The 12603-nt window shown below is 41.4% G+C and overlaps 1 protein-coding gene across 37 annotated transcripts in view; it reads right to left on the reverse strand.

Annotated features, from left to right (window-relative positions):
* TEAD1 (TEA domain transcription factor 1) overlaps positions 1-12603 on the reverse strand; it is a 172826-nt gene that overhangs the window by 103069 nt on the left and 57154 nt on the right. For all 37 annotated transcript variants that reach the window (XM_083478237.1, XM_083478209.1, XM_083478218.1 and 34 more), the window contains one exon: positions 3364-3617. In XM_083478237.1, the coding sequence (XP_083334363.1) occupies positions 3364-3511 (148 nt within the window). In that variant the 5' untranslated portion in view covers positions 3512-3617. The remainder of the gene's footprint in view (positions 1-3363; positions 3618-12603) is intronic.

A 12603-nucleotide genomic window follows, 5' to 3' on the forward strand; every position in this document is an offset into this window, starting at 1 on the left:
CTGAAAGAGTCCGCTCCACAGCTCTTACTATCAAAAGTTCTTCCTGATGTTTAGTTGGAATCTCCTTCCTTGTCACTTGAATCCATTATTTCAAGGTCCTACTCCCTTGGGCGTAAGAGAAGACAAGCTTGCTCCATCTTCCATGTGATAGCCATTTAGATATCTGAATACGGCTATCATATCTCCTCTCAATCTCCTCTGAACGTTCTCAGATCTCTTCCACCTTAGCCCCTATGCTCTTTAACATTAAAGCACTGGGGACTGTCATTCTGAGGACTGAGGGCACAATGTCACCAATATGCAGGTGCCACCAAGTTTCTCCTCTTTTCATACCATCTGAATCTTGTGAAGGTATACAAGTTTTGGACCAGTGTTTGGGGCTAGTAGTGGGCTGGATAAAGGTTAATATACTGAAGCTGAAATCCAGCCAGATGCAGGCATTGTTGGCGGGTGTTTCTCATGCCTGGGATTTGGCCTGCGCTAGATGAGGTTGCACTTTCTCTTAAAGAACAGGTTAATTGCTTGTGGGTACTCCCTTATTGTACACCGTCACAGGAAAACCAGGTGGCCTCACGAGTAAGGAACGCCGATAACTTAAATGCACTCTGTGTGGGGCACCTCTGAAGTTGGTCTGAAAACTGCAGATATAATGCAGAACACAGCCTCCAGGAGTGGTGAGCATTGCTTTCAATTGGGATCCTGTAGCACCACCCCAGTGGATGCCAATATGCTAAAAGGCCTTAAGAACCACTGGGGAGACCTTCTTGCATTCCAGCTGCTAAGTGCAGCACAAGGGTCAGTGGCATGGGGAAGTGGAACTCTTCTGTAGAACTGAGGTACAACTAGCTCCCTCCTTATCGAATCTTAGGGAGGGTGTGAAGACACACCTTTTTCAATTGGGCCTAGGGCTTTCTGTGATTTTCAGACCAACTTCATAGGTGAAGCGTGTTCCAAGTTATCAGCATTCCTCACCACCGATGCCACTTGGTTTTCTGTAACAACAAAACAATGTACAATCATGGAGTACACATAATAAGGGAACCTGTTTTACAAAAATGTGTTATTTCATCATGCCTACATTGAAAGTGCTGATTTGCTGTGTTGTGTTATGGTTGAAATTGTGAGCCTCCTTGAAAGGACATTGAAAGCAGCATAAATATTAAATAAATATATATTTTAAATAAAATATAATAATGAATTCACCGCTATATTTACAGTACCCTCAATGGCTCCCCTACCCAGATCTTTTTCTCAAGTTTTACAATTATTTTGGATTTGCTAGTGGACAAATCTTACCTGGTTCAAGTTCTAGTGGAAACGGATGTATACATGCATATGTGCTCTCTTGTCAGGCAACTACAGAAAAATAATGCTACTGGGGGGGGTATTGGTTTGTTTTGCTTTCGTTCTTGTTTCTATTATGTATTTTATGTTTTTGTCTTGTATTTTTAGGCTGTGAACCTGAGATCTTTGGATGAAGAGCAGTATACAAATTTAATGAATAATGATAATAAGAACAGATCCAAATGCACTACATGTAAAAGACCTGTTTCAAAAATTTATTTATAATACAGTTAGTTCTATGAGGGAGGGAAGGAATTTCAGGTACCGGGCTATAATATCTTAATCATATGAAGCCTCCTTTGTAGAAAACCTCTCGGTATTCTTCTTCAGGGAATGCAACCACCACATAAAACAAATTTCTCCTCATTTCGTGATAAGAAACTACCATCACCACATGGATCACTAAAACATAACAAAAATGACGGAAGTATACCAGTGTCGGGAGGGGAAGCCAAGGGAAGAAGGAAAACTGTGGTGTCTGATACAAATTGAAAGAAGGGGAGGGGGAATCCAGCAGCCGGAGGAAGGAGGCCTCGAAAGTTTCTGCCAACAGCAGCTGAGATGCTTCATCAGAAGCCTATTTTTCCAGACATTATGTTTCATTTGGCTTCAAGGGTCACATGACAGCTGCAAACTAACGCCTTAAGGTCTGTTTCTCCCTCTCTGTGACACTGACAGGCTGTGAGAGACTCCAACACCACAGAAAGAATTTTTCCCCCTTGTTTCCATTACATCATCCAACCAGTACTGGGGGGGGGAGAGGGAGGGGGTACACAGCTGGTGGCAGCTGCAATACCATCTGCTTTCCACTTACAGTGCATGCTAGTTTGCTCTGCAGATTCCTACTGATCCTTTCTGGGGAAGAGCCTGCGTTTCAAGACAAAACACCCCATTGTGCGAAACATATTTGCAATTGTGGAGGAATAAGTTGCTCTCTAATGCTCACAGAAAGATTCATCAGGTAAGGATTCCGCATCGCTTGGAAAGCCCAGCTGCACAAAAGACAGAAATCGCTAAACACTCAGTGATTAGGGGAGAATAAAGAGCACAGCAACAACCTGCCATCTGCTTTCCACAATGCGAGAAGCCAGAACGGGGGGGGGGGGGGACTCTGCAGTCAGCAATATTTTCTGAAAGGGAAGGGACTGAAGGAAAGGGAAAAGAAGCTTAAGTCTCCAAAGTCAAGAGATTAGCTGGAGCAACTCGGAAAGAACAAAAAGTAAAAACAACTTATCCCCTAGCTGGGATAAACATCAAATATATGTACGAAATACTGTCAGCACAACTGATAATCTATGGCAGCCCAACTTGGAAGAAAAGACTCTATGGTGCCTTAACTGAAACGATGGTGGAAGTTAGTGAACTTACAATAAACTGTATACAATAAAAGTGCTTTATCTACCCTTGAGCCCTTACAAATGCATTGCCAAATACAAGTTCAAGTTGGATTACATTTTTTTATGTGATGTATGTGTTTTCAATACAAACAAGGACACCACCTTATGAATTAATATTTCATGTTTCTTTTAAACACACAAAACTATCTGAAGGTATTTAAAGCTTTTGATGAAACCTTCAAGATTAATATAAAGAAGCAATTTATCAGTTCTAAAAATCCTGTAATAGACACTTCCATAGAATTCTAAGCTCCATCAGGAAAAAGGAGAAAAAGCAAAACAATGCACACAAGTTTGATCTAATGCACATTATGTAATATTTATAGTTTCTTTACAGCTCTGAATGGGCTTAGATTTTGCCACACTTTTACAACAGATCAAACTACCACAACAGGAGTTTCTTCTCCTTTTTAAAATTATTGGTCAGTGCGGTCATTCTCCCTTCTGTTACGTCCTGATATAAAGCAGCAACGAAAAGCCACTAATTTCATTAGCTCGCCCAATAATGATGGCTAGCACTTGCTTATTTCTTAAGAAGGTGGCCCTTTAATCTGTGCACATGAACAACTTTACATAATATTTATTGAATTGTTATCAAAATGGCTGGATCTATATGACTTACCATACATTTTGCCTTCATCAGACAATATGATTTTCCTCCTCCCACAAGGGGGATATATAGCTAGTGCCTCCTGAAAGCTCTGCTCAATATCTGGGCTCCAGACACCTTCTGCATCATTGTCAATTGGTTTATCTGCAGAATCACTCATTCTTTCAATGTCCTCGGCAGGGCTCTCGCTGCCGCTCCAGCTGCTGGGCTCAATGGTGATGGCTGGGTTCTCCAAGCCTTAGCCTGGAAGCTTTAAGAGAATAAATCTAAAAAGGGGGAAACAGCAAAGACAAGAGTTTTAGGTTAATTTTCCTTGACTAGTTTTAGTAACCAGTACAACAGAGCCACAAAATGTTATTACAGAATTTAAAGACTGAGAACTAATGGAAAATAAGCCTCAAGTTCTATTTCTCTGTGGAACCAGACTGAAATTGGCCAGTTTACATTTGTCTGTATCTAACAAATAAATGGGTTAGAATATTTCATGGTGTATCTAATCTCACAGCAAGTGTAATATATTTATTACAAGACTGGAAGTTTGGAACAAATATGTTGGTTCCACTGACTTCATCCGAACAATAACTATAAGGGTTTCTAGAAGCTAAAGACTACATCTAAGGAAACTGTTCTATTTAAAAATGGCCATTATGCTATTTTAATTCACCTCAGGAGTTCTGGCACAGATGGAAAATCAGCACACTTCCCTTACTTGACCTATATGAATGGCACAGTTCGTGCCCGAAGAAGAAAAGGTGGCCAAGAGTTTAAAAATAAATGACACCTAAAGGAAAGGGTAACCAGGCCAGATTTTACACCTGTTTCAGAAAAGTGTTGGAAATAGAACAAAGTTTTTTGGGGGGTTTTAAAATCTCACTTCCAGATGTGGAATCAAAGTAATAAGAAATAATCTAATATGACAGCACCTGCTAACTCCATTCCACTCATAGATAACATCAATGTTTCTCTTATATTTGTGGGAGATGTACTGCTGATATGAAGGTGTGCTCTAGGCAAAAGACTGTGGTATCAGGCTGAGTTTTTCACAGTGGTAAGCCCACTAAGGATGGTGAAGGAAGCACCAGGAATTAATTTGCCTCAACCTGTCAAAGCATAGCTGAATATCATTAAGGACAAAATGTACACTAGTGGACAAAGACTGGGTTAAAAGAAAAACCAACCTCCAAAAAACATTTGCTTCAATTTAAGCGTCCTTTAAAAAAATAATAATCCAGATGTCAGTACTAAGAGGTTTCTTCTTTTTTTCAAAATAATAGGTAAATTAAGGAAAAATATGAGAGAATGAAAGTTCTGATTGAAGAAACTAATTTCTTTTAGAATCTTTGCATTCTATGAACTCAAGAGACTCATCAGGCATAAGGACCGTAAGCAAAAATCAGATATTGAAATATGTGTTTCCAGGATTGTACTTTCTCAGATGGATATTATACAAAGGAGGTGAGAACTTACTATGTTAGTATGGAACAAGCTGTTAGGGTTCTTTGAGCCACTGCATCTACACAAGTCACAGGGGTCACATGTACAAAAACCCCTGCACAGATGAACAATATACTTCTGGGCCACCACATGGAAATCCATTCTCATGAACGTTTAGCAAATTCCACACAGAAATTCCACTTGTCTGTGAATACTGACTGAATACTGTTTAAAATTGTTTACAGCTGTTTTTAATTTCTGTATGGGTTTTGTTGTTGTTTGTTTGTTTTTATTGAAGGAATTCTGAGGCCTAAGCCTTGTACTGTGCTAGCTTGAGTATAAAGAAACTCTTTGGGAAAGCAAAATTTTGAAATTATATTACTTTTGCTACACATACTGGCAAACTTTCTAGGTTCAATTTTTTTTATGGAAAAAAGGGTATCTAAAATATTTACTTTTACTTGACTTTTACAAATCCCAAGCGCACACACAGGGATATTGATATACCGAACATTGGTGTGTGTACACACACACACAGGCATGCATGTGTATGTGCTGCACTCAAGTAAACTTGAGCAAACACCACACTCAAACATACATCTAGCTGGATGGCTTCACTGGTTATGGACAAGATCTGCTTTGAATTGGTAGCAGATTGCTGAAAGTTTTAAAAACTGATATAAATCTGTCAAATATCTCACTGTTCAAAATCAACTTTTCCAGGGCAGCTAACCAGTCTCTGCCTTGTATTGCCTTGGCCTTTTCCGCAGGCACAAGAGGTTGCAAGCAGAGACATGCCTACTTTAGAGCAGACAGATATACATGCACCCCTTTCTTTACAGAGAATATGGTGCTCTCACTTCCACCTGCCACCATAGTAACTGTTAACTACAGTGGCTGTTATTTGTTGATAACGATCAGTGATTGAGCAATTCCCAATTTTTTGCAAGGTCTGTGCATTTTTTACAATCCTCCCTTCAACAAGAACAGGAGATGACTTTGCCATCTGCATCATCTTTGTTTTGTCTTCAGTACATTTGGGGAAATGAAAATCATTTTAATAATCTGGATTAATTCTTTGAAAATCCAATAAAGTAAGGCAAAGCAGCTTCCAAGAGCCACATTGTTGCTTATACTTCTCAGCTTCTTTAGGTTCTTTTCCTACAGATCACTGTCAAATTTGGAGCATCATTCACAATCAGACTCATTTGTGAAGGAAAACTATTTTTTTGTTAAAAATAATAATCCTCAAGTACAAATATATTAGAATTCGTATGTGAGTTGGGTCATCAAAAATACATGGTGTGTCTAATTGTAAATATTGCTTATTTAACCTTTTTTAAAATAAATGCAGAGATGTAAGTCAAGCAATTTACACCTGGTTGCTTTATGTTCTCAGATTTCTCAGTGGAGAAAGCATTTGGTTCAGTTGATATACAGCTTCAATATACACAAATCAACATGTTTTATTGTCTGACCTTATCACTAAATGATGCATTCAATATCCAACACAGAAGCCTATTTCTACAAATGCGCTCTCATTAATAACACTCTGCACACATGCAAAACCTGTTTGCAAATAACCACGGCAAACAAGAATGGCCAGCCTTTGAAGAAATTCAGAAAATCAGTATGTAATTATCCAACTGAGCCCAATTAGTGATATAAAATTATTTAGCATCTGTATTTGAGAAAGAAAACACAAGAATGCATTATAAAAAGGTAGCGCTGAACCTTTTATTAAAAAAACCAATTTAGTACATATGGAGCAATTTATCATTTACATTTCAAGTCTGTGATTTTGTTAAGATTCCTCAGGCAGTTCAACCCACTGACTTTTGAAATATGCAAGGTAGCAACCCATGTCAGGAAGACCCCAATGGATGGAGCCTACTGCAGCAGATGCAATTTTCCTCCCTGTCAACTGGATAAAGAAAGTCAGGTTGTGAGCAAGTGATTCTACAACAACAGAATCACCCTAGTATATGGTTTTACCATGAAAGAAATCTCAATAAATACAGGTAGCTTGTGGTTGCCTTTTGAGAACTTGCGATTGCAGTAGAGTTGCACTACGTATCTGTTTAAAAAGAGTGCCTAGTAAAAACATAAGTTTCGTTCCAAAAAAAGCAAAAAACAAAACAAAAACTCCACACCATTTACTTCCTTTTTGCACAGTTAGAAAAGGAGAAGTAAAAACTAATGAATCTAATTAACTGAGAAGATTTCCTCTTTCTGTCTTAATCCCTACTACTTGCTGAAAGAATGATGCCGCTGGAAAAACCACAAATCTAAGCAATGGTGTAGTTTAGTGATAAAGAGCATGAGCAAATTTGTATACCCTTAATTCAAATTTCACTTGAGTCCCCCAGGTGTAATTTGGGCAGTCTGCCTCTGGATACTGGTGGCTGGAGCACAAGAGTGCTCTCAAGTTCATACCCTACTTGTAGACATCTATCTGGCCACTGTGAGAACAGAATGCAGGATTAGACAGACCTTTGATCTGATCCAGCAGAGCTACTCTTGCGTTGTATTCTTAGCATTCCCCAACGCTAAAGTGAAGTCTTGTTCCCACAGTTTAGCTGACCACTTCCAAGTTTGATCCTAGCCAACTCTATTAAATCATGTCCAATACCAACACTGCACTCTCTTTGGCAATTTCTTCTTTAGCAAAGTTAAGGCGTGAAAATAAAGGATCCAACAATAAATTCTACTCGGAAATTTCCTTTTATAGTGTTCTCAACCATCTTCCCATAGTCTTTGGCTTGAGTGCATGTCCACCCTGTCCAAAAAAATAAGAAGTCTCCTTTACTACTCCATAGACTCATAGAACTGTAGAGTTGGAAGGGACCACAAGAGTCATTCTAGTCTAACGCCCTGTCAGGGGTGCCATCTATCCCTTAGGACTGTGGGTGCCTGCCAACGCAATTCCGATGTGTGACATCACATGCACACGCCTGTTGCACTGGCCAGCAGCCAGTGTGGTGTAGTGGTTAAGAGCGGTAGTCTCGTAATCTGGGGAACCGGGTTCGTGTCTCTGCTCCTCCACATGCAGCTGCTGGGTGACCTTGGGCCAGTCACACTTCTTTGAAGTCTCTCAGCCCCACTCACCTCACAGAGTGTTTGTTGTGGGGGAGGAAGGGAAAGGAGAATGTTAGCCGCTTTGAGACTCCTTCGGGTAGTGATAAAGCGGGATATCAAATCCAAACTCTTCTTCTTCCTCCTCTCCATAGCCAGTGAGGCACTGTTTTCTGGTGGAGTTGGAGGTGGAGGCAGAGTCTGTCTGCCTCTATTTCTGAGCTCCTCCCTGAGGAAAAAGGTGCCTCGCTAGCTAGCTGCTTCTCTGTCAGAGGCAGCACAGCTGCCACCTGCTGGCTTTTCTCATTGACTTTGTGGGTGCCCCACAATTATATTATTGTGGGTGCCCAAGAACCCACACACACACACCCCGGTTGGCTCCTATGCCCCCTACAATGCAGGAATCTTTTGCCCAATGTGGGGCTTGAACCCACAAGCCTGGAGATTAAGAGCCTCATGCTCTACCGATTGTGCTAACACAATCCGATCTTATTTTTTAAAGCCGTAACTTTTATAATTGCATATGATTTCACACAATTACTTTTTAATTCATCACCTTATTCATTAAAATAATCTGAAACAGCAAGGACCATGATTACCAGAAGTAAATCGTGGCTTAATGTCAGGTTATTAATTAAAATAATATGAAATTAAAAAGAGCTCTGATTTCTAGATGTTGCCCTGGCATTTGAACTAGTGCCACTGCAAAGTTTGGTTTCCATATTAGCCTGCACTAGACAACAGTGTTCTTGCTAACCTGTTCCTTACAGACACACTCAGCCTCCCCACCACGGTGCTATTAAGGATACAACCTAAGGCCTCAGGTTTTTTTGTTCTGTTTGCCTAATTCCAGCATATCTTGCTCACTGCCCACTTACTTGCTTTTAAATGGGGGGGCTACTTCTGCATTTAAGACATATTTTCTACTTGACTGTGAAAACTCAGGCAAATTGCAAGTCACGACACAAGCAAAAGTACAGCAGAACTCTTCTGCTGGAATAGTTGTGTGCTAAGTTTTGCAAAGAAAAGAAGTCTTTCAAAAAGTATCCCATCACATGATCATTTCATGTGCAGCATAATTACCTAGTTCATGAGAAACAGTTTTAGAGCTGTGCTAAATTTTCACATTCATCTACATGGCAAAAAATGGGGCTCTCAATGAGTGTGAAAGGTCCTTTGAAGAAAACTCTCAGTAGACTTGTGCTTTTCTGTGCCTTTTTGTGTAGCTTTGACATACTGCTGCATTACAGCACAATTGTAACCACATCTACTCAGAAGTAAGTCTAATTGAATTCAATGGGGCCCATTCCCAGGTAAGTGGAGCTGGGATTTCAGCCCAAATTCTATTTTGGGGCTTCTTTCTTTGCTATGTAATACCAGCCAACAGGGATCATGCAGTGAATGTGATGATACCTCAATGCCATGTAGACACCTAGATTTGGCAACATGACTACATAAGTGAGGACAAAGTCCTCAAATTGCCCAGAGTCTGAAAGGGAAGGAGGGAATACATAGTGACTGTAAAGGCCATCAGGCCAGCATGGCTTTCTGGGCGGGCAAACTCAAGAGTGTTTTTCAAAGGGAGCAAAAGGGGGTAATGAAAAGTGCCCTTCTGTTATTGTTCAGTGCTAAAACTTGATATACTGGTTTGTTTGTTTGTTTTTTTTAAAAAAGACAACTACAAAAGCACAGCGAAGTGATTGTGTAGTTTTCGAAGGTCCTTGCTCAAATAAGACTTGCAGCCCTTGCATTAACTCTCTCCTCCAACATTGCCATTAGAGGTGGCCTACATCTATACTAGGGACATGGGTGGCACTGTGCTCTAAGCCACAGAGCCTAGGGCTTGCCGATCAGAAGGTTGGCAGTTTGAATCCCCGTGACGGGGTGAACTCCTGTTGCTCGGTCCCAGCTCCTGCCAACCTAGCAGTTCGAAAGCATGTCAAAGTGCAAGTAGATAAATAGGTACCGATCCGGCGGGAAGGGGAACGCCGTTTCCGTGCGCTGCTCTGGTTCACCAGAAGCGGCTTAGTCATGCTGGCCACATGACCCGGAAGCTGTACGCCGGCTCCCTCGGCCAATAAAGCGAGATGAGCGCCGCAACCCCAGAGTTGGTCACAACTGGACCTAATGGTCAGGGATCCCTTTACCTTTACATCTATACTAGAAAACTTTAATGTGAGTTTTTCAAACCAATGTCTTTGGCTGGTACCCCATTCCTAACCTACACATTTCAAGTGTAGATCGTATCGTATGAAATATTTTAATAAATAAATAAATATGGCCAATGGAACAGTGACCAAGTCAGTAAAAGAATGCCAAAATTCATTAGGAAGGAAGCTTTGGAAGGGCAATATTGAAACATACAGGGGCTCTGGAAAACATAGTCACCAAGCTAAGGTAACACAGTGCTGTGGCATATCCTTCATTCATTCTCCACTTACCTAAGTAAAAAGGAAGTTACAGGTCTGCAATGGGCCCTTATAACTGAAACACATGGTTTCAAACTGGGTGGGATTTAACAGGAAAAGCTAATCTACTGTTGCAGACAGTACCTGAATGTCAGCTGCAGGGAATTGCAAGTGGGGAGAGTGCTCCTGTGCTCAGGCCCAGCTTCCAGACGTCCCACAGTCATCTAGTGGGCCACTATGAGAACCAGATGCTGGACCAGATGGCCCTGATCCCACAGATCTCTTTTTGTGTTTTTAGATGCAGAAATTTCCTCTATAGAAATGTTTAACCATATAGGGACAGAGTCCATTCTTCACAATTTTGCGCATCTGACGTTGCAGCCATGAAACACCTGATTGTGGGTGGACCACTGCGTCCACATTCTATGTATGTTTACTAGAAAGTCAGCCCGAGTAAACCATCAGTGCCATTCATGTGTGCAAGTGTGTGCATGTGTACACACCAGCCCCCTACAACTGTCACCTTAACATTTGGCGTAATGCACCATAAAGCAATTTTTCATCCTCCAGTGCTGCTCTTTCCCCACTCCCATTTTCCATCATGGACCTGCACATGTCCAAAAGCTGGGCAATGTCAGAGATTCAACTGGTGTTGCTGTTCCCAAAACATTCCCTGGCCGATTGCCATATGTTGCCTTCCCAAACATGTGCTCCGTTCTACATAGAGCCCTACCCACCTCCCTTGTGACTCCCCAAACCAGCCCTTTGCACTTGGAAATAGCATTCCATTTTGGGGCACCTTTGACTGTCTTTTCTTCAGATTCTTCATTTATGCCCCACAGGTACTAATGCAGCAGCTTGTGCTTCTGCCTGCCTTGGAAAAATGAATGGCAAAAGCCTGCCCATTTTCATTAAGGCCCATTGTACTTCTGCAATACAGTGAGGAGCACAAATAGTAAGCAAGCACTGCCCATAAGCATCTTATCCAGTGCAGCTTCCTCATGTTGTGTTGTTATGTGCCCAAGTGGCGATATGCCCAAGGTGGGCCTGACAAGACCAGCAGTCTTTGCTAAATTTGTGCATGGGTTCACCAAGGCCGAGCCTTAGCATTCAACTCCAGAATATATGATCTAAGAATGTATTAAAGTGCCCTGAGCAGGTGCATTTCTTCTGCCTGCAAAGGACTGGGACAAGGGATTCACCCCAGAGGACAGAATCACACTTCAAAACGACCTTGACAGATTAGAGAACTGGGCCAAAACAAACAAGATGAATTTTAACAGGGAGAAATGTAAAGTATTGCACTTGGGCAAAAAAAATGAGAGGCACAAATACAAGATGGGTGACACCTGGCTTGAGAGCAGTACATGTGAAAAGGATCTAGGAGTCTTGGTTGACCACAAACTTGACATGAGCCAACAGTGTGACGCGGCAGCTAAAAAAGCTAATGCAATTCTGGGCTGCATCAATAGGAGTATAGCATCTAGATCAAGGGAAGTAACAGTGCCACTGTATTCTGCTCTGGTCAGACCTCACCTGGAGTACTGTGTCCAGTTCTGGGCAGCACAATTCAAGAAGGACACTGACAAACTGGAACGTGTCCAGAGGAGGGCAACCAAAATGGTCAAAGGCCTGGAAACAATGCCTTATGAGGAACGGCTAAGGGAGTTGGGCATGTATAGCCTGGAGAAGAGGAGGTTAAGGGGTGATATGATAGCCATGTTCAAATATATAAAAGGATGTCATATAGAGGAGGGAGAAAGGTTGTTTTCTGCTGCATCAGAGAAGCGGACACGGAGCAATGGATCCAAACTACAAGAAAGAAGATTCCACCTAAACATCAGGAAGAACTTCCTGACAGTAAGAGCTGTTTGACAGTGGAATTTGCTGCCAAGGAGTGTGGTGGGGTCTCCTTCTTTGGAGGTCTTTAAGCAGAGGCTTGACAACCATATGTCAGGAGTGCTCTGATGGTGTTTCCTGCTTGGCAGGGGGTTGGACTCGATGGCCCTTGTGGTCTATTCCAACTCTATGATTCTATGATTCTATGATTCCAGATCTGAGGGTACTGTCCCCAAATAGAGTCGAGCGTTGGCATGCTTCTCTTTTTCTAGAAACAGAGCCCTGCCATGAGAAAGTTTTGCCCTGTGATGCAGACTAGGGAGATGGAATACAGTGGTACCTTGGGTAATAATAATAATAATAATAATAATAATAATAATAATAATAATAATTTATTATTTGTACCCCGCCCATCTGGCTGGGTTTCCCCAGCCACTCTGGGCAGCTTCCATAGAAACCAAAAATACACTAAAATATCACACATTAAAAACTTCCC

Source organism: Podarcis liolepis (genome assembly GCF_965112155.1).
Source record: "Podarcis liolepis genome assembly, chromosome: 1".
In the NCBI taxonomy this organism is placed as follows: Eukaryota; Metazoa; Chordata; class Lepidosauria; order Squamata; family Lacertidae; genus Podarcis; species Podarcis liolepis.